The sequence below is a fragment of the Leucoraja erinacea genome, chromosome 16, assembly GCF_028641065.1.
Source record: "Leucoraja erinacea ecotype New England chromosome 16, Leri_hhj_1, whole genome shotgun sequence".
NCBI classification, from domain to species: Eukaryota; Metazoa; Chordata; class Chondrichthyes; order Rajiformes; family Rajidae; genus Leucoraja; species Leucoraja erinaceus.
The window spans coordinates 29,017,914-29,042,279 of record NC_073392.1 but is presented as its reverse complement, the minus strand read 5'-3'; the positions used below and the strand labels follow the sequence as shown (position 1 = coordinate 29,042,279).

Genomic DNA, 24,366 nt, shown 5'->3' with positions numbered 1-24,366 from the left:
AGAGCTGTGCAGTTTGTAGAGTGGTGCACCACTATGTAAATAAACACAGCAGTCTCCTTGGTAACCGTGGATACTAATACATGGTGGGCATCTTCAAACCATCGGCCTTGAATGGTCATTATTTATAAGATCTTTCCTTTCAAATATTTTTATTTTGTGTCTTGCTCAATGTTCGTTTTTTGCCTTCAAGTTTTCACTGCATGGTTTGATTCCAATGGACTCATGGGGGTTTAGAGATACAAGATGGAAACAGGCCCTTCAGCCCATCTGGCCCATGTCGACCATCGATCACCCGTTCACACGAGTTCCATGTTATCTCCGCTTTTTCATCCACTCCCTGCACACCAGGGGCAATTTACAGAAGCCAATTAACCTATAAGCCCGCATGTCTTTGGGATGTGGGAGGGAACCAGAGCACCTGAAGGAAACCTAATCAACCAGAGAGTGAACATGCAAACTCCACACATGGCATCACCCGAAGACAGGATCAAACCCGGTTCTCTGGGGCAGTGAGGCAGCTGCTCTACCAGCTGGGCCACTGTGGCATCGTAAATGTGACCTCTGACCCCCACCAATGGTTGGACATCATGCAATCCTCATAACCCCTCCCTACCAATACCCCTCTCGCCTTCAAAATTCCTCGCCAAATAGAAAAAACCTGCCTTATTTTCCAGAATTTATTTTTGTGCATCCATTTTGTACATGCTCAGCCTCTCTAGTGAGAACAGCATTGAATATTACGGCCACAGATGAACATCAGTTACCCATTACTGAGGCAGGTTCATTGGTATCATTTAAAAATAAATTGGATAGGCATATGGATGAGAAGAGAATGGAGGGTTGTGGTATGAGTGCAGGCAGGTGGGACTAAGGGGAAAAAAAATTTGTTCGGCATGAACTTGTAGGGCCGAGATGGCCTGTTTCCATGCTGTAATTGTTATATGGTTATATGGTTATTACAACGTACTGTCACACGGGGGGGGGGCATAGTGGCGCAGCGGTAGAGTTGCTGCCTCACAGCGCCAGGGACACAGGTTCGATGGGCCGAAAGCCTGTTTTCATGTTGCATCTCTAAACTATAATCACACAACTCGCATTGCACTCACTGTTAAAGTGACTTCATTAATACTAGTGGGCGGCACGGTGGCGCAGCGGTAGAGTAATCGGCTCGCAGCACCAGGGACCCGGGTCCAATTCTTACAGTCAAAAGACTGGGTGCTGTCTGTTCGGAGTTTGTACGTTCTACCTGGGACCGCGTGGGCTTTTCCATGGGTGCCCTGGTTTCATCCCACTCCAAAGACGTACAGGTTTGTAGGTTAATTGGCTTTGGTTGTAAATTGTTCCTAGTGCGTAGGATAGTGCTAGTGTACAGGTGATAGCTGGCCGGCGCGGACTCGCTGGGCCAAAGGGCCTGTTTCCACGCTGTATCTCTAAACTAAACTAAACAAAATGAAATACGAGATGGCACCAAGAAACAATCCCCTCAATTTAAGGCTGCAGAATTCTTCACCATTTTCACTGTTAACTGTTCGACTTGGCCTTGTGAAAACACAACCATCAACTTCTCCCTCTTCCTCTCCCCTCTCCCTCCCCCTCTCTCCCCCCCCCCCCCTTTCTCTCTCTCACTCTCTCTTTTGACAAATATTTAGTTCAGGCGTTGGATTTTTACGGCCTCTGCCTTCATTATTCTGCCAATTATGGACGCGCCTCAACTGTGAAGCAGTTGCCTCTAATGCATGCGTGCACAGAAGCAGAAACACACAGAAGGGGTTTGTTAGCCATTCCATGGACTGTAGCAATGAATGGGTTCCCCCTTCATAAAAAAGCCTCACCCGCGTTCCCACCGCGGGCCGTTCATTCATCCGACAGGGTCATTAGCATGTTGTGAGCCCAATTTAGCCGCAAGCAGGATCAATTAAGAATGAACTAACGTTAACTAGGGAGGGTATTTCCATTCAGGAGTTCACCCACCATTTCAGGCGGAAGCCCTTTACTCCTCTTCCTGCACCTGATACACAACTGAGCTGCACTCAACCCCTTGCGGCCCACCTGCTCTGTGATAGAAATGCCCAGCTGTGGGCTTCATGCCCCCACTTTCTCTGCCCTCTTTTAATTTAATTTAGTTTAGAGATACGGTGCAGAAACAGTGGTGGCACGGCGGCGCAGCGGCACAGTTGACACGTGTTCGATCCTGACTACAGGTGCTGTCTGTACATAGTTCATACGTTCTCCCCGTGACCTGCCTGGGTTTCCTCCGACACTCCAAGGTGTACAGGTTTGCAAGTTCATTGGCTTGGTATAATTGTAAATTGGCCCAAGTGTGTGTAGAAAAGCATAAATGTGTGGGTATTGCTGGTGGCAGACTTGGTTGGCCTAAGGGTACGGCATCTCTAAACTAAACAGGCTCTTCGGCCTACTGAGTCCGCACCAACCAGTGATCCATGTTACACCAGCACACACTACACAGTAGGGACCAAATTTACACCAAAGCCAACCCTACAGCTATAACGTATAGGAAGGAACTGCAGATGCTGGTTTAAACCGAACATAGACACAAAAAGCTGGAGTAACTCAGCGGGGCAGGCAGCATCTCTGGAGAGAAGGAATGGGTGATGTTTTGGGTTGACTTCTTGAGACTAGGTAGGGAGAAGGGAAACGAGAGATATATATACGATGATGTAGAGAGATACAGAACAATGAATGAAAGATATGCAAAAACATTACGATGATAAAGGAAACAGGGCTTTCTGGTAGCTGTTTGTTGGGTGAAAATGTGAAGCTGGTGTCACCCATTCCTTCTCTCCAGAAATGTTACTCAAGCTTTTTGTGTCTGCATGGATAACATTGCGTGCAGTTTCAGGCCTCATACCAGCGGAAAGATGTGCTGGCGCTGGAGAGGGGTTTTGAGGAGATTTACGAGAATGATCCTAGGAATGATTGCGTTAACGTATGATGAGTGTTTGCCGGCACCGGGCCTGTACTCGCTGGAGTTTGGAAGGATGAGGGGGGGGCTCAGCGTCGACATAGTTGGCTGAAGGTCCTGTTTGCGTTGTCTGCGGAGGGCGCTCAGCATCGCCAAGGACTGCTCTCACCCCAACCATGGACTGTTTACCCTCCTACCATCCAGGAGGCGCTACAGGTCCCTCCGTTGCCGAACCAGCAGGTCGAGGAACAGCTTCTTTCCGGCGGCTGTCACTCTACTCAACAACGTACCTCGGTGACTGCCAATCCCCCCCCCCCCCCCCGGACACTTATTATTATTTATTCAAATCGTTTGCTATGTCGCTCTTCAAGGGAGATGCTAAATGCATTTCGTTGTCTCTGTACAGGACAATGACAATTAAATTGAATCTGAATCTGAATCTGAATCTAAAAGTCTAACGTTTAGTTTTTAGCTTTAGACATACAGCGTACCACGTCCGCGATGACCAGCGATCACCCTTACACTAGTTCTATCTTACACACTTGGAACAATTTACAGAAGCCAATTGACCAACAAACCTGTTCGTTTTTGCAGTGTGGGAGGAAACCGGAGCACCCGGAGAAAACCTATGCAGTCACATGAGAAACTCCGTACAGACAGCACCCGAGGTCAGGATCGAACTCGGGTCTCTGGTACTCTACTGCTGCACCACTGTGCCAGACTAGTTAGGAAAGCAAAGAAAAAACAAGGAGGCAATAGCAGAGGGGAATACCTGGGGTTGATAACTAGAGGGTATCAGGAAGTAGCAGAGTATAAAAGCATTAGGGGGCACCAACAAATAGTCAGAGGAAGGAAAAACGATAAGATAAAATTAAAAGCTCTTTATCTAAATGTTCATGATGTTTGCAGCAAGATCTGTGAGTTAATAGCACAAATAGAAATAAACATGTACGTTCTGATAACAGCTAGCAAAGTTACGGTTTAAATTCAGAACCAGATTAGTTTATTGTCAAATACTCTAGGGTACAATGAAAATCCCTGTTCACGAAACTCACAGCGTAGACAGTATGCCTACAGTAATGATAAATGCAATAAAGGCACTAATCAAAACAGCAGAATGGTACAAAAATGGTAGTGCAGTCCAAAGTATTACAACAAATAAGAAGACTAAAATAGAATCATGGGATAACTGAATGAGGTTCATGTTCGTTAGTTATCGGAGCAGAATTAGGCCATTTGGCTCTTTAAGTCTACTCCGCCATTCAATCATGGCTGATCTATCTTTCCCTCTCAACCCCATTCTCCTGCATTCACCCTTAAGGGCCTGTCCCACTTAGGCGACTTTTTAGGCGAGTGCAGGATACTCTGCGCTCGTCTCATGATCGCCACATGTTCGCTGTTGGTCTCTGGTGAGTCTCCTTCATGGTCGCGAGGAGTTCCCGCATTCTGGGAACTAGTCGCGGTCTCAGAATGGCCGCCGCAAATTTTCTGCAACCAAAAATTGGTCGCCTTGGAGAAAATCGATAATCCTGTAGTCGTAGATGCAGTTGGAGAGGGGTCGCCATGTAGTCACGGGTAGTCGAGGCAGTCGTAGCTAGTTTTTGGTTAATCGTCTTCGCTGACCGGGCATTTTCATTGGCTCATTGGGGGAAAAAAATGTAAGCACGAGTTTTCAGAACCAAGGATAACCGACCGGTAATGTTGAATGCCTGCTGAACTTTACAGCTGTGTATCTCTGGCTTATTAAAAGATGCCTGGCTTCTTAAAAGTGTCTCCGCTCCTTCTCCCCCCTTCACCCCGCTCTTTTAAAGGACTTACCGTACACTGTGCTAGGCATCTTAGCCTTCCTGTTCATCGCGGTGTGTGTGTGTATCACGTTGGCTTTGCACCGTGTGAATTTCAGGTGCGCTCCCCCGCTTTCCCTGTCCCCCACTTTTGCAATGTGTTTGTGTGTGTTTTTGTGTGTGCGTATGTGTGTTCCACTCTGACAGTCACCGTTCCAGTTCCCAGTTTTTCAGGTGACTGCCTTGAACTTGATAGTCGCCGGCAGTCCGCTGAAAAATTGCCTAAGTGGGACAGGCCCTTTACTAATCGATCAATCTTTGCCTTAAAAATATCCATTGACAGCCTCCACTGCTTTCTCCGGCAATGAACTCCATAGATTCACCACCCTCTGATGATAGAAATTCCCTCTCATCTCCTTTCCAAAGGTACATCCATTTATTCTGAGGCTATGGCCTCTGGTCCCAGACTCCCACTATGGAAACATTCTTGCCACACCCACTCTATCCGAGCCTTTCATTATTCAGTTGAGTTACGAATAAGAGAACACGACGGTACCTCTAAGAATCGAGTTTGAAAGAGGTGATTCAGGCAAGAGGTGCAGAAGTGTGAAACGCACACCTACAGGTTCAGAGACAGTTTCTTCCCAGCTGTTAACAGGCAACTGAACCACCTTGCCAACAACAGCCGTCCACTGCTATCTACCGTATTGAAGACCCTTTATCTTTAATCAGACTTTACTGGACTTTGTCTTGCACTAAACGTTATTCCTTTTATCGTGTATCTGTAAACTGTGGACGGCTGGGTTGTCATCATGTATAGTCTTGAAGGATCACTATGAACTAGTGTGAGCAGGTGATGGATGGTCAGCATGGGCTCGATGGGTTGAAGGGCCTGTTTCCATGCTGTATCTCTACATTAAACTTAACTGAACTCTCCTCACCCAAAGGAATTGGCATGCATTCTGATCCAGCACCTTTTGGCTTCAGTGACTACTGCATCGGTTGAATGTGTTTCATTTTATACCTTTTAAGGACTCCTTGGCCCCCTATTTGAACTTCATCTTTTACCTTTAGAACACGACTTGTTTTTAACATCTGCACATTTTTTTGTTCCATTGTGTTGCAGTTGGCTGCATTGAATTTCCGCTGACATTAAAATGCACTGTAGCTCCCAGCCTGAGGCCAGTCTCTCTCTCCTCTTTCTCTCTCATTCCCTCTTTCCCTCTCTCTTTCCCTTGGGTGTGTGGGGGATCGGCCTGTGGTATCACACACACACACTAACCACCCACCCCCCCACACACACACACACACACTAAAGACCCCCCACACACACCCAATAACCACCCCCTTTGATATTATATTAATATTAACCATTGTCTCCTTTTACCCCACCCCACCCCTATCCACTGATGCATAGCCCCCAACTTGCAGGCGCATCTAGAGAGGGAGAGAGAGGGCAAAGAGAGAGGGGCAGAGACAGAGAGACAGAGGCAGAGAGAGAGGGGCAGAAACAGAGAGGAGGGGGGGGGGGGGGGGGGGGGGGGGGGAGAGGGGGGAGAGGGGGGGAGGAGAGGAGGAGGGGAGCAGGTCGGGCAGCGAGTGGCCGTCGGGCAGCGAACGAGCGGCGTCACTCACAGCGCATGAACACAGCGCACAGACCCATTGTGACGTCATCAGCCAAAGCCAGCTGGTTTTATTTTCAAACTTTCTTCAGATTTGTGAACATTTTGATTAATAACTCGAGAAATAAACATGAATTTTTCAGATAAGACGATTTCGGATTCCACGGGATAAATCTCTATCGGAATATGTACATTTTTTACCGTTAGCGCATTGTTTTTTCGAGAAGATGTGATTATACACACACACACGCACAAGCACACGCACACGCACACGCACACGCACACGCACACACACACACACACACACACCCCACAAGATCAGAATTTTATAATTATAGAGATATGCAGGATGATTTTCTATGCAGAGAGTGGTGGGTGCTTGGAATGCGCTGCCAAGGGTGGTGGTGGAGGCACATGCGATTGCAACATTTAAGTGGCTTTTAGATGTGGACCATGTGCAGGCAGAGGAGATTACTGTGTCTTGGCATCATGTTTAGCATGGACATTGTGGACCATAGAGCCTGTTCCTGTGCTGTACTGTTCTATGTTTTATGCTTGAATATTTCTTGAAGATGGCCATTGTTTGTGAGAGCAGTATATACTGGCCATTCCTTATTGCAAGCAGGGATAGATTTGAATCTTCTTTGTCTACTTGCCTGACTCGTATAAGGGTGATTTATTGGTGGTCCAAACCCAAGCAGTGGGTTTGGACCACCAATGCCTGGTCGGACGAGTTGTATCCAGTATCTAGGCTACACTCTGCAACGTGACCAGGTACCACAAATTGTATAGGAAATCACTCTGGAACGTGATGGCCTATATTCTCGCACGTGTGGCCTATTGCTCTTCGACACAGCAGCTGACGTGTGGGTGTTTGGTCTTTTCAGATCTGCTTTTCCGCGGCGTTGTCACCTACCAGCTGAATTATTCCTGCTGCTACAACACTCTGCTACTGGATGAGGAGAGAGGCCAGTTGTTTGTGGGTGCCAAGAATTACCTCATTGCTCTCAACCTGAACAACATCAGCAAGCACGAGAAGAAGGTGAGTTCGGCTCGCGTGTGGTAACCCAGCCTGGACTGTGCACCTAATGGTGCCATGGGGCTATTAATGTCACGTGCACATGCACAGTGAAATGCTTTTCTTACACGCAGGCCATTATAGTAGTCCCAAGACAGACACAAAACGCTGGAGTAACTCAGCGGGTCAGACAGAATCTCTGGAGAAAAAGAATAGGTGTGTTTCAGGTCGAGACTCGTCTTCAGACTGAGAGTCAGAGGATCTAGTATTGGAAAATTGGGAGAGGCAAGTATAGAAGTGTGTGTGGAGGAGCCTTTTGTGACCAGTGACCACAGTTTGATTAATTTATGATAGTTATGGATAGGGACGGAGAGGGTCCACGTGTTAAAATGATCAACTGGGGTAAGGCCAACTTTGAGCGTATGAGAGAAGATCTCGCTCAAGTTGACTGGAGCAGGTTATTAGAGGGGAAAGGAACATCGGACAAGTGGGATGTTTTTAAAAATGTGCTGAAGAAAGTTCAGGGTGTGCATGGCCCTGTTAGAGTGAAGGGCAAAGCAGGAATACGTAAGGAAGCTTGGCTGACAAGGGAAATTGAGATGTTAGTCAAAAACAAGAATGATGCATGGGACAGGTATAGGCAGCTGGGATCACGTGCATCCCTGGAGGAGTTTCGGGAACTAAGGAGTAAACTAAAAAAGGAAATCAGAAGGGCAAAAAGAGGCCAGGAGATAGCTCTGGCCAGTAGCATTAAGGACAATCCCAAAAGATTTTATAAACACATAAGGGGGAAAAGGGTAACTAGAGAGAGAGTGGGACCTCTCAGGAATCATAGCGGTCACCCCTGTGTGGAGCCACAGGAGATGGGCAAGGTCTTAAATGTGTATTTCTCCTCTGTATTTACTGAGGAGATATACAGTAGGATGGAGGCAATTGGAGCATTCACTGGAAGTGTCTTGAGGGCAGTCAGGGTTACGTCTAAGAATTTCTGAAGGTACTGTCGTGTTTGAAGGTAGGCAAATCTCCACGGCCAGATCAGATATATCCGAAGACATTGCAAGAAACTAGAGAAGAAATTGCGGGAGCACTGGTTGAAATTTACGAGTCGTCCTTAAATACAGGAGAGGATTGGAGGGTGACAAAGGTTGTACCACTTTTCAAGAAGGGCTGGAGGGAAAATGCAGTGAACCATAGGCCGGTGAGCTTAACATCTGTAGTTTGCAAGTTACTGGAGAGTATTCTGAGGGATGAAAAGGTACAGAACAAATCACAGCCAGCATCGATGATTCAGGAAAGGTGGAGCCTACAATGGTCCATTGTTGGCTGTGGAAGAGGTGAAAATGAAGTGATATGAACAGTGAAACTAGCAATGTGATTCCCATACCTAAGCACATCCTCGATTAGCGAAATGTACAGAAATAGTCTACTGAGCTCACGTGCAAGAGGTGCCATTAACAAAGTCCGTCCACGCTCTAGTTCTTAAGAATGTTGCCTGATCTAAGCCCCAGGCTACTGCAGGGCTTTGGATAGGCATATGGATGAGAAGGGAATGGAGGGTTATGGTATGAGTGCAGGCAGGTGGGACTAAGGGGAAAAAAAAAAATTGTTCGGCATGGACTTGTAGGGCCGAGATGGCCTGTTTCCGTGCTGTAATTGTTATATGGTTATATGGTTATATGGGCCTGCAGTCATCGTCTCCTTTGGAAGCAATGTTCCTCTCCTCGCCCCGCCCACCTTTGTTCCCCTGGGGGTGTCTCCTGCAACTGACCTCAAAGGCATTGTATTGTAAGCCAGACCTTGGTTCCCTCCGCTCTCCCACCGGCCGCGCTCCTCGCCTGTTGCATCCGTCAACGCCGGCTCCATCTTCATGGTCTCTGGTCTTCGGGAGTCGAGAAGGGGCCAGTTGGGCGGGATCCCCTCCCTGTAGGTTGTGGTTGGCCGGGTCCTGTGTTTGCCAGCGGGGGGGGGGGGGCGAGCATGTGCCGGCTTGGCGTCTCCGCCCCTGCAGGTCGCGGTTCACCGGGTCCGCTGATCGGTGGCCAGCTCTGGAGAGAATGGATAGGTGACATTTTGGGTCGGGGCCCTTCTTCAGACTTTGGTACAAACCAGTGTCTGCAATCGCTTGTTATTACATTTGGTTTTGAATTTGTTTAGAGATACAACATGGTAACAGGCTTTGGCCTACCAAGCCCACGCCGAACGTCGATCACCCGCTCACACTAGTTCCACGTTATCCCACTTTCTCATCCACTCCCTATACATTAGGGGCAATTGGGGACGTGGGAGGAAACCGGAGCACCTGGAGGAAACCCACACAGTCACAGGGAGGACATGAAAACCTCACACAGACAGTGCCTGAGGTCAGGATCGAACCAGGGTCTCTTGCAGTGTGGGGCAGCGGCTGTTTACTACCAAATCTATCAGCTGTGCCTCTGTTTATTTGATCTGTAGATATGTCCTGCAAGGATTTTCTCCTGTCATTCTCTCTTCTTTGGAAGTGACTCTGTTTTTCCGCAGATGTTAAATTACTCTGGTCCCGCAGTCAGTTAGCCTAACGTCTGTCAAATGTGTAAATGCTGGAATCCATTACAGAACAATAATAGCAGAACATTTAGTAAATCATAACACAATCAAATGGAAATAACGTGATCTTATAAATGGGAAATTGTATTTGACAAATGTTGTCAGGAAACGCGTGTGGATAAAAGGCAACTGAAAGATGCAGTGAATTTGGATTTCCAAAAGACAGCCAGCTAGGTACCACATCAACAGTTACTGCACTAGATCAGAGTTATATCAGAGCCAAGATAGAGTGGATGTGGAGAAGACATTTCCAGTATTGTGAGAGTCTGAGTCAGAATAGGTGGTCAGAGAATTATAGAGCCATACAGCTTGGAAACAGGCTCTTTGCCCACACTGACCACCATGTCCCATCTACAAGAGCCCCACCTGCCGGCATTTAGCCCATCCCTCCAAACGTATCCTATCCATGTACCTAATAAAAGGACGTTGCTTTAGAATGGAGATGAGGTGGAATTTCTTTAGCCAGATTGTGGTGAATCTGTGGAATTTATTGCCAGAATTGGGTGTGGAGGGCTGTCATTGGGTATTTTTAAGGTAGATAGGTTCTTGATTAGTGAGGATATCCAATGTTACGGGGAGAAGGCAGGAGAAGGGTTGAGAGGGCTTTCTCCTCTGTACTACAACAGTCCGAGGAAGGGTCCCGACCCGAAATGTCGCTTGTCCATTCCAGCACGGATGCTGCCTGACCCGATGAATTATACCTGCGATTTATGCTTTCCTCAAGATTCCAGCATCTGTAGTTCCCTGTGTCTCCAAGTTCCTACCTACGTCAGTTTTATGAAACATCCTCTTCATCTCGCACCTCTGTTCCCTCGTTGCAGATTCTGCCACCGATGGAAACATCCCAACACCCACCCTGACACGGCCCCTAAGGATCTTGTATGTTTATTTAAGATCACTCCCTGTTCTATTATACTCCAAAGAAAATTAATTTAATTTCTTCCGCTGATCATCTAAGAACAACCCAGGACGTCATTTGAATACGTTTGTTTTTAGCAGCACGGTGGCGCAGCGGTAAAGCTGCTGCCTTACAGCGCCAGAGACCCAGGTTCGACCCTGACTACGGGTGCTGTCTGAACGGAGTTTGTACTATCTCTCCTGTTATTGCGTTGGTTTTCCCCGGGTGCTCTGATTTCCTTCCACACTCCATAGATGTACAAGTTTGTCGGCTAATTGGCTTGGTATAAATGTGTATGTAGGATAGTGTTAGTGTCGGCGCGGACTCAGTGGGCCAAAGGACCTATTTCCACACTGTATCTCTAAACTAAACTAAACTAAACTAAATAGTATGATGGGACCAGATAACGGAATAGATAGGGTAAATGCACTTATTTTTTTACCCGGAGTTGGGGAATTAAAAAGCAGAGGACACGGGTTTAAAGTGAAGGAGAAATATGATTTAATAGGAACCCGAGGGATATTTTTTTTATACCAAGGGCGGTAGGTATATGGAATGAGCTGCCAGAGGAGGTAGTGGAGGCAGGTACTATCACAACATTTATAAGACATTTGGACAATATGGGCCAAGCACAGGCAGATGGGACTAGTGTTGATGCAACATATTGGTCAGTGTGGGCAAGTTGGGCTGAAACAAGACCACAACACATAGGAGCAGAATCAGGTCATTCGGCCCATCACGCCTGCTCCACCATTCAGTCATGGCTGATCTATTTTTCCCTCTCAACCCATCCTCCTGTCTTTTTGTTTAAGAGGGAACTGCAGATGCTGGAGAATCGAAGGTTACACAGAAAAGCTGGAGAAACTCAGCGGGTGCAGCAGCATCTATGGAGCGAAGGAAATAGGCAACGTTTCGGGCCGAAACCCTTCTTCAGACTGATCAGGGGTGGGGGTGGGTGGGGACAAGAAAGGGAAAAGGAGGAGTAGCCGGAAGGCTGGAGGGTGGGAGGAGAAGGCTGGAGGGTGGGAGGAGACAGCAGGGGAGCTGAGGAAGGGGAGGAGACAGCAAGGACTAACAGAATTGGGAGAAGTCGATGTTCATGCCCCCGGGGTGCAGACTCCCCAAACGGAATATGAGGTGCTGTTCCTCCAATTTCCGGTGCTGCTCGCTGTGGCCATGGAGGAGACCCAGGACAGAGAGGTCGGAGGCGGAGTGGGAGGGGGAGTTGAAGTGCTGAGCCACCGGGAGGTCAGCTAGGTTATTGCGGACCGAGCGGAGGTGTTCGGCGAAACGATCGCCCAACCTCCGCTTGGTCTCACCGATATAGATCTGCTGACATCTAGAGCAGCGGACGCAATAGATGAGGTTGGAAGAGATGCAGGTAAACCTCTGTCGCACCTGGAACGATTGCTTGGGTCCCTGAACGGAGTTGAGGGGGGAGGTAAAGGGACAAGTGTTGCATCTCCTGCGGCCACAAGGGAAAGTGCCCGGGGAGGGGGTGGACCGAGAGGGAAGGGAAGAATTGACAAGGGAGTTATGGAGGGAGCGGTCTTTGCGGAAGGCAGATATGGGGGGAGATGGGAAGATGTGGCTAGTAGTGGGGTCACGTTGGAGGTGGCGAAACTGACGGAGGATTATTTTTTGTATGTGATGGCTGGTGGAGTGAAAGGTGAGGACTAGGGGGACTCGGCCCTTGTTGCGAGTGCGGGGATGGGGAGAGAGAGCAGTGTTGCGGGGTATGGAAGAGACCCTGGTGCGAGCCTCATTTATGGTGGAGGAGGGGAACCCCCGTTCCCTGAATAGTGAGGACATTTCAGATGTCCTGGTGTGGAACGCCTCATCCGTGGAGCAGATGCGGCGTAGACGGAGGAATTGGGAGTAGGGGATGGAGTCCTTACAGGAAGCAGGGTGGGAAGAAGTGTAGTCCAGATAGCCATGGGAGTCAGTGGGTTTATAGTGTATGTCGGTTATAAGTCTATCACCTGCAATGGAGATAGTGAGGTCAAGGAATGGTAGGGAAGTGTCGGAGATGGTCCAGGTGTATTTCAGTGCCGGGTGGAAATTAGTGGTGAAGTGGATGAAGTCAGTCAGTTGTGTGCGGGTGCAGGAGGTGGCACCAAAGCAGTCGTCGATGTAGCGGAGGTAGAGGTTGGGGATGGGGCCCTGGTATGTATTGAACAAGGATTGCTCGACGTAACCTACAAATAGGCAGGCATAGCTGGGGCCCATGCGTGTGCCCATAGCTACGCCTTGTATTTGGAGGAAGTGGGAGGAGTCGAACTCGAAGTTATTGAGGGTAAGGACCAGCTCCGCTAGGCGGAGGAGAGTGTCAGTGGCTGGGTATGGGTTGCCGCTAGGCGGAGGAGAGTGTCCTCCTGTCTTCTTCCCACAATGTCTGACAGCCTTACTAACCAAGAACCTATTAAGCTCTGCTTTAAGAATCCCCAATAACTTGGATTCCCAATGTCTGTGGCAATAAATGACACAGATTCACCATCCTCTGGCTAAAGAACTTGTTCTTAATAATTTTTCTAAAGGTATGTCCTTTTATTCTGAGGCTGTGCCCTCGGGTCCTAGACTCTCCCACTATTGGAAACATCTTCTACACAACAGTTGAAGATGGATCAATACGAGGATGTCAAAGAAACCAATGTTCCCTGGTTCTCGAGATGGTACACGAGGTATATGGTATGATATAGGGCATTAGACAGAGAGGATTCTGCTGTTTTTTTTGTCAGCAATCCAAATGGCCCATCTTGCTAACTGCGAGATCACATGTTTTGGCAGAAAGTATTGAGAACAGAACAAACGCACACTGGGCAACATCGGAGCCAGTTTAACTTTGTGCAAGTAATTGTTCTGAGAAACCTGGCTTGTAGGCATTTCCACGATCCCCTGTATCTGTGTGGAGTCTACGTTAATGATGTGTTGTGAACTAATGTCCTCTCTCCAGGGTTTCTCATGTTTAATGTTTAAGCTGGAACGAGTGCAGAGAAGATTGACCAGGCTAATTCTTGGACTGAGCAGGCAGGAACTGCAGCCATTGGTTTAAACCGAAAGTAGACGCAAAACGCTGGAGTAACTCAGCGAATCAGACAGCATCTCTGGAGAAAAGGAATAGGTGACGTTTTGGGTCGAGTCCCTTCTTCAGACAGAAGGGTCTTGACCCAAAATGTCACATGTTCCTTTTCTCTAAAGATGCTGTCTGACCCGTTGAGTTACTCCAACGCTTTGTGTCTATCTTGGAGATGTCTAAAGGGGATGTGTTTTTTACACAGAGGGTGCTGGTGTCTGGAACACACTGAATGGGGATGGTGGTGGAGGCAGATACGATCATGGTGTATTTGAGATAGGCACATGGCTATGCGGGGAATGGAGGTATATAGATCACATGCAGGCAGAGGAGATTAGTGTAACCTGGCATCTTGTTTAGCATAGGGATTGTGGGCTGAAGGGCCTGTTACTGTGCTGCACTGTTGGAATAAACAGACTTGTCACCTAAAAAAATGTCTCCTCTGGTACCACAACATTCCCTCAGCACTTCACGAGAACATTAACATATAGTTTGTACATAGCTTGGCTTGAAGTTACACAGAGATCTCCATTATCAGGCTTCTGGACGGTCCTCCCATTAGCCAGGGTACTCGGATTCACCTCCACCCCATTGAGGACATTGGAACTGAAGCAGCTGAGAACTATATTCCGCACTCTGTATCTTCCCCTTTGCTCGTTGTACTGGAGTTTGAACTGATTGTATCCATGTATGGTAGATCTGATTTTGGGATAGCATGCAAAACAAGTGGCAGCACAATGGCACAGTGGTAGAGTTGCTGCCTTACAGTGCCAGAGACCCAGGTTCGATCCTGACTACGGGTGCTGTCTGTATGGCGTTTCTACGTTCTCCGCATGGCCGCGTACTCACTTTTCCCCAGGTACTCCGGTTTCCTCCCACACTCCAAAAGACGTAGAGATTTGTAGGTTAACTAACTTTGGTCAAAATTGTAAATTGGCCCTAGCGTGTAGTACATAGTGTAACGGGAATGTCTGGTCGGTGCAGACTCGGGGGGTGGGGTGTTGGTGGGGGGAAGGACCTGTTTCTGCACTGTATCTCTGAGCTAAACTAAACGAACCCAATTACTTGGGCAACTGTAACATGACCTCCCAACTAGGGCGGTCACGGTGGTGCAGCGGTAGAGTTGCTGCCTTACAGCAAATGCAGTGCTGGAGCCCCGGGTTCGATCCCGACTACGGGTGCTGTCTGTACAGAGTTTGTACGTTGTCCCCGTCACCTGCGTGGGTTTTCTCCCGAGATCTTCGGTTTCGTCCCACACACCAAAGACGTACAGGTTTGCAGGTTAATTGGCTTGGTAAATGTAAAAATTGCCCCTAGTGTGTATAGGATAGTGTTAATGTGCGGGGATCGCTGGTCAGGGTGGACCCGGTGGGGCCGAAGGGCCTGTTTCTGCGCTGTATCTCTAAATTAAACTAAACTAACCTTCTGTATTCATCTACATTTTTAACTGCGGAAGGGAAAATACCTAGCGGGTAGCAATGGGTTAACGTTCTGTTGACAGATCAGTCTTGCGCTCGTGAACGTTTTTTTGTTAATTGTGTAGACTGGGCCAGTAACTGTGGATCGCGGTGGGGATGGTTCATGACCTGACGTTCTGACAGGCTGGTGTGGCATTGAACTCTCTCTGGTTGTCTATCTTTCAGATTTACTGGCCGGCTCCTGTGGAGTGGAGAGAGGAGTGCAACTGGGCAGGAAAAGACTTACACGTGAGTGAGCCCACAGCTAATTGTCTCAGAAGCACCGTTTGACAGGCAGACTACGGCCGCCTAAAATCGACAGGGGTCCTGTCATCGCCCCCCCCCCCACATCTAAAATTCATTCCTCTTAACCTGCCGACTCGGTGTTCTCAATTTGCCAAACACATAATCGGAAAGATCAAGCAAGTAGATAGACACAAAATACTGGAGTAACTCAGCGGGACAGACAGCATCTCCAGGGAGCAGGAATGGGTGACGTTTTGGGTCGAGACCCTTCTACAGACTCAAGCAAGTGTTAAGTTTAGTTTGGTACTGCTGATAGGACGGTTCAGTTGCCTGATAACAGCTGGGACGAAACTGTCCCTGAATCTGGAGGTGTGTGTTTTCACACTTCTGTACCTCTTGCCTGATGGGAGAGGGAGAGACTGGGGGTGAGATTGGTCCTTGATTATGCTGCTGGCCTTGCCGAGGCAGCGTGAAGTGTTGCCAATCCTTACCTAGCCCTGAACCAAATTGCATCCTTGGTCATTTTAGATTGCAGGTAAGATTCAACTGCATCTGTGTGGACCTGGAATAACATCGGCCAGGCTGGGTAACCTCAGCGGGTTGCCTCCCCTAAGCAACGACTCAACAAGATGCTTGCATTTAACAGTGAAGGGGCATGGTAGTTATGCAGTGGATAAATGATCTGAAGTGCAATCCGGAAATGTACGTCCAAATCCCACCATGGCAGCTGCGGAATTTGAGTTCACTTAATTAAATTATCTGAAGTTGTTGAAAGTGAAAACTCGTCTCGGTGATGGTTATTAAATGGTTGTTAAAACCCATCTGGTTAACTAATATCTTTCAGGCTAGGAGGTCTGTGAATTTTCCCCTATCAGGTCAGAGTGGCGCAGCGTTAGAGTTGCTGCCTCACGAACCTGACTACGGGTGCTGTCTGTGTGGAGCTTGTACATTCTCCCTGTGACCACGTGGGTTTTCTCCGGGTGCACTGGTTTCCACCCACAGGGTTCTACATGAATTGGCTTCTGTAAATTGTCCCTAATGTGCAGGATAGAACTAGTCCATGGGTGATCGTTGGTTGATGCGGACTAAACTAAACTAGTTGGCGTTTAACTGCTCAGTAAATAGCTTTAGGCTATCTGTCCCACTTCATCCCACAGAGCTACAGTATCTTCGTTGAGTTCCAGACATGCGGGCACTGTGGATACAGTAAGACATAAATGAATGACTTGGAACTCTGGGACCAACACAGCTGAACATGTCAACTTCCCCACGACAGGCTGTTCAGCTACACACCACCTGCTCGATATACGGGGTTGGAGGGACTGGCCAGAGAATTAACTTGCAGTCCTGCTGTATGAGCTCATCCTAATACCCATCAGACTAAGTGGTGGGGAGGAGCGTGCAAGGAAACAGCTGCCACAGACTCTAGAAGGAGTTTAGTTAAGTTTAGTTAAACAGAAGACCGCGAGAAAATAGGCCTTTCGGCCCATTGAGTCCGTGCCGACCTGCGATCACCCCGTACAATGGCACTATCCTGCACACTAGGGAAAATGTATAAATTCAGGCTGAAGAAGGGTCTCAACCCAAAACGTCACCCCTTCCTTCTATCCAGAGATGCTGCCTGTCCTGCTGAGTTACTCCAGCATTTGTGTCTCTCTTTAGTTTAAACCAGCATCTGTAGTTCCTTCCTACAACATGTCTTCTATTGTAGTTGAGTTTGACTCGATTGTGTTTATGTGTTGTATTATCATATCTGTTTGGATAGCGTGCAAAAGGAGGCTTTCACTGTAGTTCTGGTACATGTGAGAATAAAATGCCGCAACCTGTTCTCCACAATAGCAGAGCTTGGTACTTTGCCCCCTTCTGTCATGGTCTGTAAGTAGATGCGAGGACAGAAAACAAGTCTGATGACACGGTGTCTCCTTACTCACTGTTGCTGACAACCTGACGGCAAGACATGAACCATGACTTGACATTTGCCATTTTTGGGGAACTTGAGCTGGGATGCTGGCTGTGTAAATGGTAAGATAAATGCAAAAAGGATCAGCAGGTCAGAGTGAGCACACATCAGTGAGGCAGCTCAGACTAGGTTTGGATTCCACAAGCTTTGCACCAGCTCCTCAAAAGCCTCAATGCCCACCCTGCTGGCTCCAGCCATCGCCCAATGACGCGTTGGTGGGCTGAAAGCAGTGGGAAATGGCCGCGAGGTGAAGGGGTTGTTGGGGACAAGCCGAACTTCCTCAGCCCTCCTCAGGAAGTAGAGGCATTGGTGTGCCTTCTTGGTCATTGCTTTGATGTGGCCGGTCCAGGCCAAATGATTGGTGATATTTATTGTGGATGCTTTCAAGAGGGAGTTAAATGGAGCACTTAGGGATAGCGGAGTTAAGGGGTATGGAAGGAAGGCAGGAACGGGGTACTGATTATGGATGATCAGCCATGATCACATTGAATGGCGGTGCTGGCTCGAAGCTCCTGCACCTATTGTCTATTGTCTATTGCCTATTCCACCATCTACCTCAGAGCTGCCATGTTCCCAGTGAATGAGGGAGTAGAAATGAAGGGTCAGAGGCCATAACTACTAATTGTTTCTCTGTGTGTCTATGCTACATCAAGCTAACATGTGGATGTATAGTGAAATAGAGGAAACAGAGGATTACTTAAGAGACGATAGACGCAGTCTTAACAGACTTTAAATCAGTCAGACTTGAGTCTGAAGAAGGGTCTCGACCCGAAACATCACCCATTCCTTCTATCCAGAGATGATGCCTGGCCCGCTGAGTTATTCCAGCATTTTGTGGCTATCTTCAGTGTAAACCAGCATCTGCAGTTCCTTCCTACACATTTCTCAAGAGACATGACTTAACAATGAATCGCTTAAAAGGCCTGACCATTTCCACCGCTGTGAATGAAGGTGCCAGCTTACATGTGGTGATTTGGTTATTATGCTGCCTGACCAGCGGAGTTAGTCCAGCACTTTAAGTCTGTCTTGTGCATCGGTTCTGCAGAAGAGCAGGGTGTGCTCCTTCTGGTGACCTGCCCAATACATCTCCCTCGGTCTGAATGTGCAGAGATAATCTCCTTGTCATCTCTGGGACCCCCCTTGAACACATTCCACCTGCTGCACTTCCTACAGTGAAAGTGCGCAATGCTCTGCTGTCATCAAAGGTGCTAGTCAAATGTACGTTTTAGTTTAGTTTAGAGTTTACAGCGTGGAACAGGCAGGCCCTTCGGCCCACCGAGTCCGCACAGACCAGCGATTCTCGCACGTTATCACTATCCTACACTGGGGACAATGTTTACACTTACACCTAAACCAATTAACCTACAAACCTCTACGTCTTTGGAGTGTGGGAGGAAACCGAAGATCACGGAGAAAACCCACGCAGGTCACGGGGAGAACGTGCAAACTCCGTACAGACTAAGCCCACAGTAGCCAGGATTGAACCCGGGTCTCTGGCGCTGTAAGGCCGCAACTCACCGTGCCGCCCAAACCCAAAAGAGTTTACCCAAATAAAAATGAAAGCCAACGTTGAAATAATCTCCCTGTGACAAATGTGATATTATCAATTAAAGATGTCACAAAGGGACTGTTGGCGGAAGCTTCCCATTTTGAATTTGTTTGATGTTTTATCCATTGATGTCGAATCTCTCCAGTTTATTTCCCATGCTGATAACGTTATACTGTCTACAAGTCTTTTCAAGGATTCTTCCCACTGGTCTCTCTGTCACAATAGCTTGCTAATGGACAAAAAATGCTGGAGTAACTCAGCGGGTCAAGCAGCATCTCTGGAGAACGTGGATACGTGATGTTTCGGGCTGGAATCTTTGTTCAGACTGAAGAATTTTAAATTTCGTTGTACATGGCTCATGTTACAATGACAATAAAGAAACTATTCTATTCTAAGAAGCTTTCCGACCCGAATTGTTCCACAAAGTTCATATGTTCTTGGAGCAGAACTAGGCCATTTGGCCAATCAAGTCTACTCCGCCATTCAATCATGGCTGATCTATCTTTCAGCCGACCAAGACCAAGCTGCCCATCACTAGTTCTATGCTAGCTGACTTTCGCACCCTCTCCCTACATTCCATGGGCAATTTTCGGATGTCAATTAACTTAGAAACCTGCACATCTTTGCGATGTGGGAGGGAACCAGGGAAAACCCACACGGTCACAGGTAGAACGTGCAAACGCCACGCCGACAGCACCCGAGGTCAGGATCGAACCTAGGTCTCTGGTGCTGTGAGGCAGCAGCTCTGTGCCGCCCACAGTGGCTTCAGTGGCTCACAATTCAGTCTTCAACTCTTCAATCCTTCTGCCTCACACCTTCTGTCATGAAGTCCCGCTATGGAGAGGAGGGAGGTGCGTGTGTTGACATTTTCCACGATATCCTGTCCTGGCAAAATTTGGCAGTACAGTGGAGGGGGGGGAGGGGGGGGGGGAATGTCTTGACACATGTTGGATATGGACAGAGTTGAGTTGGTGAGATCATTTTGGCGGACACAGCACAGCGAAACAAGCCACTGAAAGGGAAACTAACACGGAGAAACTACCCAGCGCCAAGAAAAATAATTGAAGCCAGGCTTCCTAATATGTGCAAAGTTTTGACTGATAATTAGGATCAGGCCTCTTCTGTCGAGCACTTTAAAGTCGATGTCTTTGTGTGTACACATGCGTGTGACATGGTATCATTATGTTGCGTGTGGCCTGGAGTGCTCTGCTTAGTTACTGGGCTTACTGAGGGACGGGATTGCAATGGGCTTGACCATCTCTAGGCCGGTACAGTGGCGCAGCGGGTAGAGCCGCTGCCTCACAGCACTGGAGACCCGGGTGTCGATCCTCATCTCGGAATGCTGTCTGTGTGGAGTTTGCACGTTTTCCGTGTGACCGCGTGGGTTTCCACCAGGCGCTCCGGTTTCCCTCTACAGCCCAGAGATGTGATTGCAGGTTCATTGAACTCTCGACTTTGGAGATACAGCACGGACTCGATGGGCCGATGGGCCTGTATCTCTGTATCTCTAAACCAAACTTATCAACTCTCAGCCATACCTGCTGGAGGATTATAACATGACCTCCAGGAGAAGGTGCAACATGGTCAACTCTGTCACAATCCATTGTATGTAGGAGACATCTTGACCTTAAGTGAAGATGTTTGAGGAGACATGGAGAACCTTCTTGGTCACAATCTACTTATTCATACATTTAGATATTTACCAGAATACTCCCAGTATCAGGGGGTATGAGCCATGAGGCGAGGTTGGACATATTTGGATTGTTTCCCCTGGAACAGCGGGGTCTGAGGGGAGTCCTGATCAAAGTATATAAAATCATCAGTCGCATGATTAATGTATTCAGTCTTTTTCCCAATGCGAATGTCTAAAACCCCTGTCCCACAGTACGAGTTAATTCCAAGAGCTCTCCTGAGTTTGCCCTGATTCAAACTCGGAGATTTATGGTAATGGCCACTCGTCGGTACTCGGGGCTCTGGTGGACATTTTTCATCATGTTGAAAAATCTTCACGAGTCTTCCCGTGCTTACCTGCCGTTAGCGAGTCTTCCCGAGTACCTGCCGTTAGCGTTAAGAGTCGTCCCCGAGCTCCGACGTACCCGCTACATTCATTCTCCGTGCTTACCACGAGTTTGATTTTTTTTAAACTCGGGAGAGCTCTTGGAATGAACTCGTACCGTGGGACAGGGCTATAACACTAGAGGGCAAATGGTGAGAGGGTCAAAGTTTAAAGATGTGCGATCAGGTTTTTTTTACAGAGGGTGGTGGGTGCCTGGAACTAAAATTAGATGATTTTGGAGAAAGGTGGAATGAGATGTTGAGTTTTTATTCCGCTGTGCGAGCAGCATTGACCAATTTTGTTTTGCAAATCGTAATGGTGAGATTTCAGCATAAGTGCGACGGTCCCTCTCCTGATTTTATACACTTCTATAAGATCTCCCCTCAACCTCCGACATTCCAGAGAAATAATCCATTTCATGTTATCTGGCAAGAACTACCTTAAACGAGACCTGGAGTTAAAACAGCAGCGGTCTCGCAAATGGATGGATCGATGGTCCGAAGAAGGGTCTCGACCTGAAGATTGAAAACAAATAGTGCTGGAGTAACTGAGCAGGTCGGGCGGGCAGCATCTCTGGAGAACATGGATCAACGTAGAAAATAGGTGCAGAGGTAGGCCATTCGGCCCCAAATCAGCACCACCATTCAATATGATCATGGATGATCATCCAAAATTAGAACCCCGTTCCTGCTTTTTCCCCATTTGGCAGCCCGAAACGTCACCTATCCATGCCCTCCAGAGATACTGCCTGGCCATATCCACCTATCCATGCCCTCCAGAGATACTGCCTGGCCTGCTCACTTACTCCAGCACGTACTTGTTAGTAATCCACCATCTGCAGTTCACTTTACTTTAGACTGAGACTTATAGTGCAGGTTTTAAATCTGTTTTTTATAGACACTCGGACTGAGCTCTGCTTACGCAGATTCAACAGTCTAAGGCCAAGAGCTGAGTTCCTAGCATTCCAAAATAAAGGCCGTCCAACACAAAGGAGCCTTTGTGTCTGTTGCACATTAATCCATGTGGAAGAAACCAAGCCTCCTTCTGCTCTTTTTGTGAGACCTTTCATTGTTCCCGATCTGTGATGTGAAGAGTCAGCTCAGACCTTCTCTCCACCGGGTGGACTTGTGGGTTTTACCATCGCCACCACTCCCCCCTACCCCCCGCTACCCCCCCCTCCCCTCAACTCAACACCACATCCCTCCCCACCACCTCTCCGCACCACCCCTCCCCTCCTCGCCCTGTCACCCCTCCCCATCGCCCCTCACCTCCCCACCACCCCCCCTCCCTGCCCCATCACCCCACCCCATCACCCTCCCACGGTGGGTCAGTAGCACTGCCAGCAACTGCTTTTTTCCACTTGCCTAGCATTGAGTTTCTCCATGAATCATTCTGCGTTAACACCAAGTCACTGAGACAGAGGCACATTTGCATTGTGTTAAAATGAACAGCAGAATGAGGGATATAAAGACAGCACGAGGTGAGAGGGGCAGGATTTAATGGGATCCTGAGGGGTAACCTGATCTGGAGCTTCATCCCCTTTGATCTCTTGTTTTCACACCTTACCCTTCCATATCTCTGTGGCTCCCTCTCCCTTGACTCCATCTGAAGAAGGGTCTCCCATCCCTTTGATCCAGAGATGTTGCCGTTACTTGGAGTGGGATTATGTTGGAGCTGGTAGGATGCGTGTAGTGATTTTGGTAAATAGTCATAGAGAGCCTTACTGTGGGGAATAGGCTCTTTGGCCCAACTTGCCCATGCCAACCAGCATGCCACATCTACATTGGTCATACTGCCTGCATTTGGCCCATATCTCTCTAAATCTATCCTATCCACGTTCCTGTCCAAATATTTCTTAAACATTGCGATACTGCCTGCCCCAACTACCTCCTCTGGCAGCTTATTCCTTACACCCGCCACCCTTTGTGTATAAAAGTTACCCTTCATGTTCCTATTAAATCTTTCCCCGCTCATCTTAAACCTAAGTCCTCTTGATTCCCCTTCTCTGCGCAAGCGACGCTGTAAGTTTAACCTATCTATTCCTCTTGCCCTCCTAGAAATAACGTCCTAGCCCGCTTTTTGAGGCATTGCTTAATACTTAAGCCTTTCCAGTTTTCTCTTAATTCCTGCTGGAGGCAGCTTTTATCCTCAGAAGAATGTCAAACAAGACTTTTTAACCCCTACTTGCTGTGTAAACAAATCGACTCATTAACTCACTATGTGTGACCTTAGGCGGCCTCACTGGTTTGTCCAAGGTTAAACTGGGCTGGGCCTCTGATTCATGGTCAAAGTATTTTCACTAACTCATCATCTTGGCTTTGACTAATTAACTAATTAACAGCCTGTCACAGTGACTCTCATCGTCGTACTATCATAGAGCCATACAGCGTGGAAACAGGTCCTTCATCCCAACTTGCCCACACTGACCAACATGTCCCATTGACACCAGTCCCACCTGCCTGCGTTTGGCTCATATCCCTCCACACCTGTCCTATCCATGTACCTGTCTAAATGTTTCTTAAATGTTGTGATAGTACCTGCCTCAACTACCTCCTCCGGAAGCTTTCTCCACACACCCATCACCCTTTGTGTAACAAAGTTACCCTTCAGGTTCCTGTTAATTCTTTTCCCCTCACCTGAAACCTATGTCTTCTGGTTCTCGATTCCCCTGCCCATGGCAAAAGACACTGTGCGGTTACCAAATCTATTCCTCTCAAGATTTAATACACCTCTATAACATCACCCCTCATCCTCTTGCACTCCAAGGAATAAAGTCCTAGCCTGCTCAACCTCTCCCTATAACTCAGGCTCTAGAGACTTGGTAACTTCCTCGTAAATCTTCTCTGCACCCTCCCCAGCATTCCACAATGACTATCTACAATTTCAGATTTTATCTTATATAATGTTCTTTGACCAATCTGCACACTCCCTTTATTTGAGACTGTCACAAATGTTGTGTGACACACACAACTGCAGATAGACACAAAGTGCTGGAATAACTCAACGGGTCAGGCAGCATCTCCAGAGAACAGGTCGGGACCCTTTTTCAGATCGATTGTAGGGGGGGAGCAACTGGAAGCAAGAAAAGACCTGAAGAGGAGCCTGAAGGGTCCCGACTTTAAACGTCACCTACTCCTTTTCTCCAGAGATGCTGCCTGACACACTGAGTTACTCCAGCACTCTGCGTGTATCTTTAG

At 47.9% G+C, this 24,366-nt stretch overlaps 1 protein-coding gene across 4 annotated transcripts in view; it reads left to right on the top strand.

The window, feature by feature from the left end:
* The window catches only part of sema3b (sema domain, immunoglobulin domain (Ig), short basic domain, secreted, (semaphorin) 3B), a 249,149-nt gene that overhangs the window by 173,279 nt on the left and 51,504 nt on the right, over positions 1 to 24,366 (top strand). For all 4 annotated transcript variants that reach the window (XM_055648019.1, XM_055648017.1, XM_055648016.1 and 1 more), the window contains exons 3-4: positions 7,217 to 7,371; positions 15,545 to 15,607. In XM_055648019.1, coding sequence (XP_055503994.1) covers positions 7,217 to 7,371; positions 15,545 to 15,607 — 218 coding nt within the window. The remainder of the gene's footprint in view (positions 1 to 7,216; positions 7,372 to 15,544; positions 15,608 to 24,366) is intronic.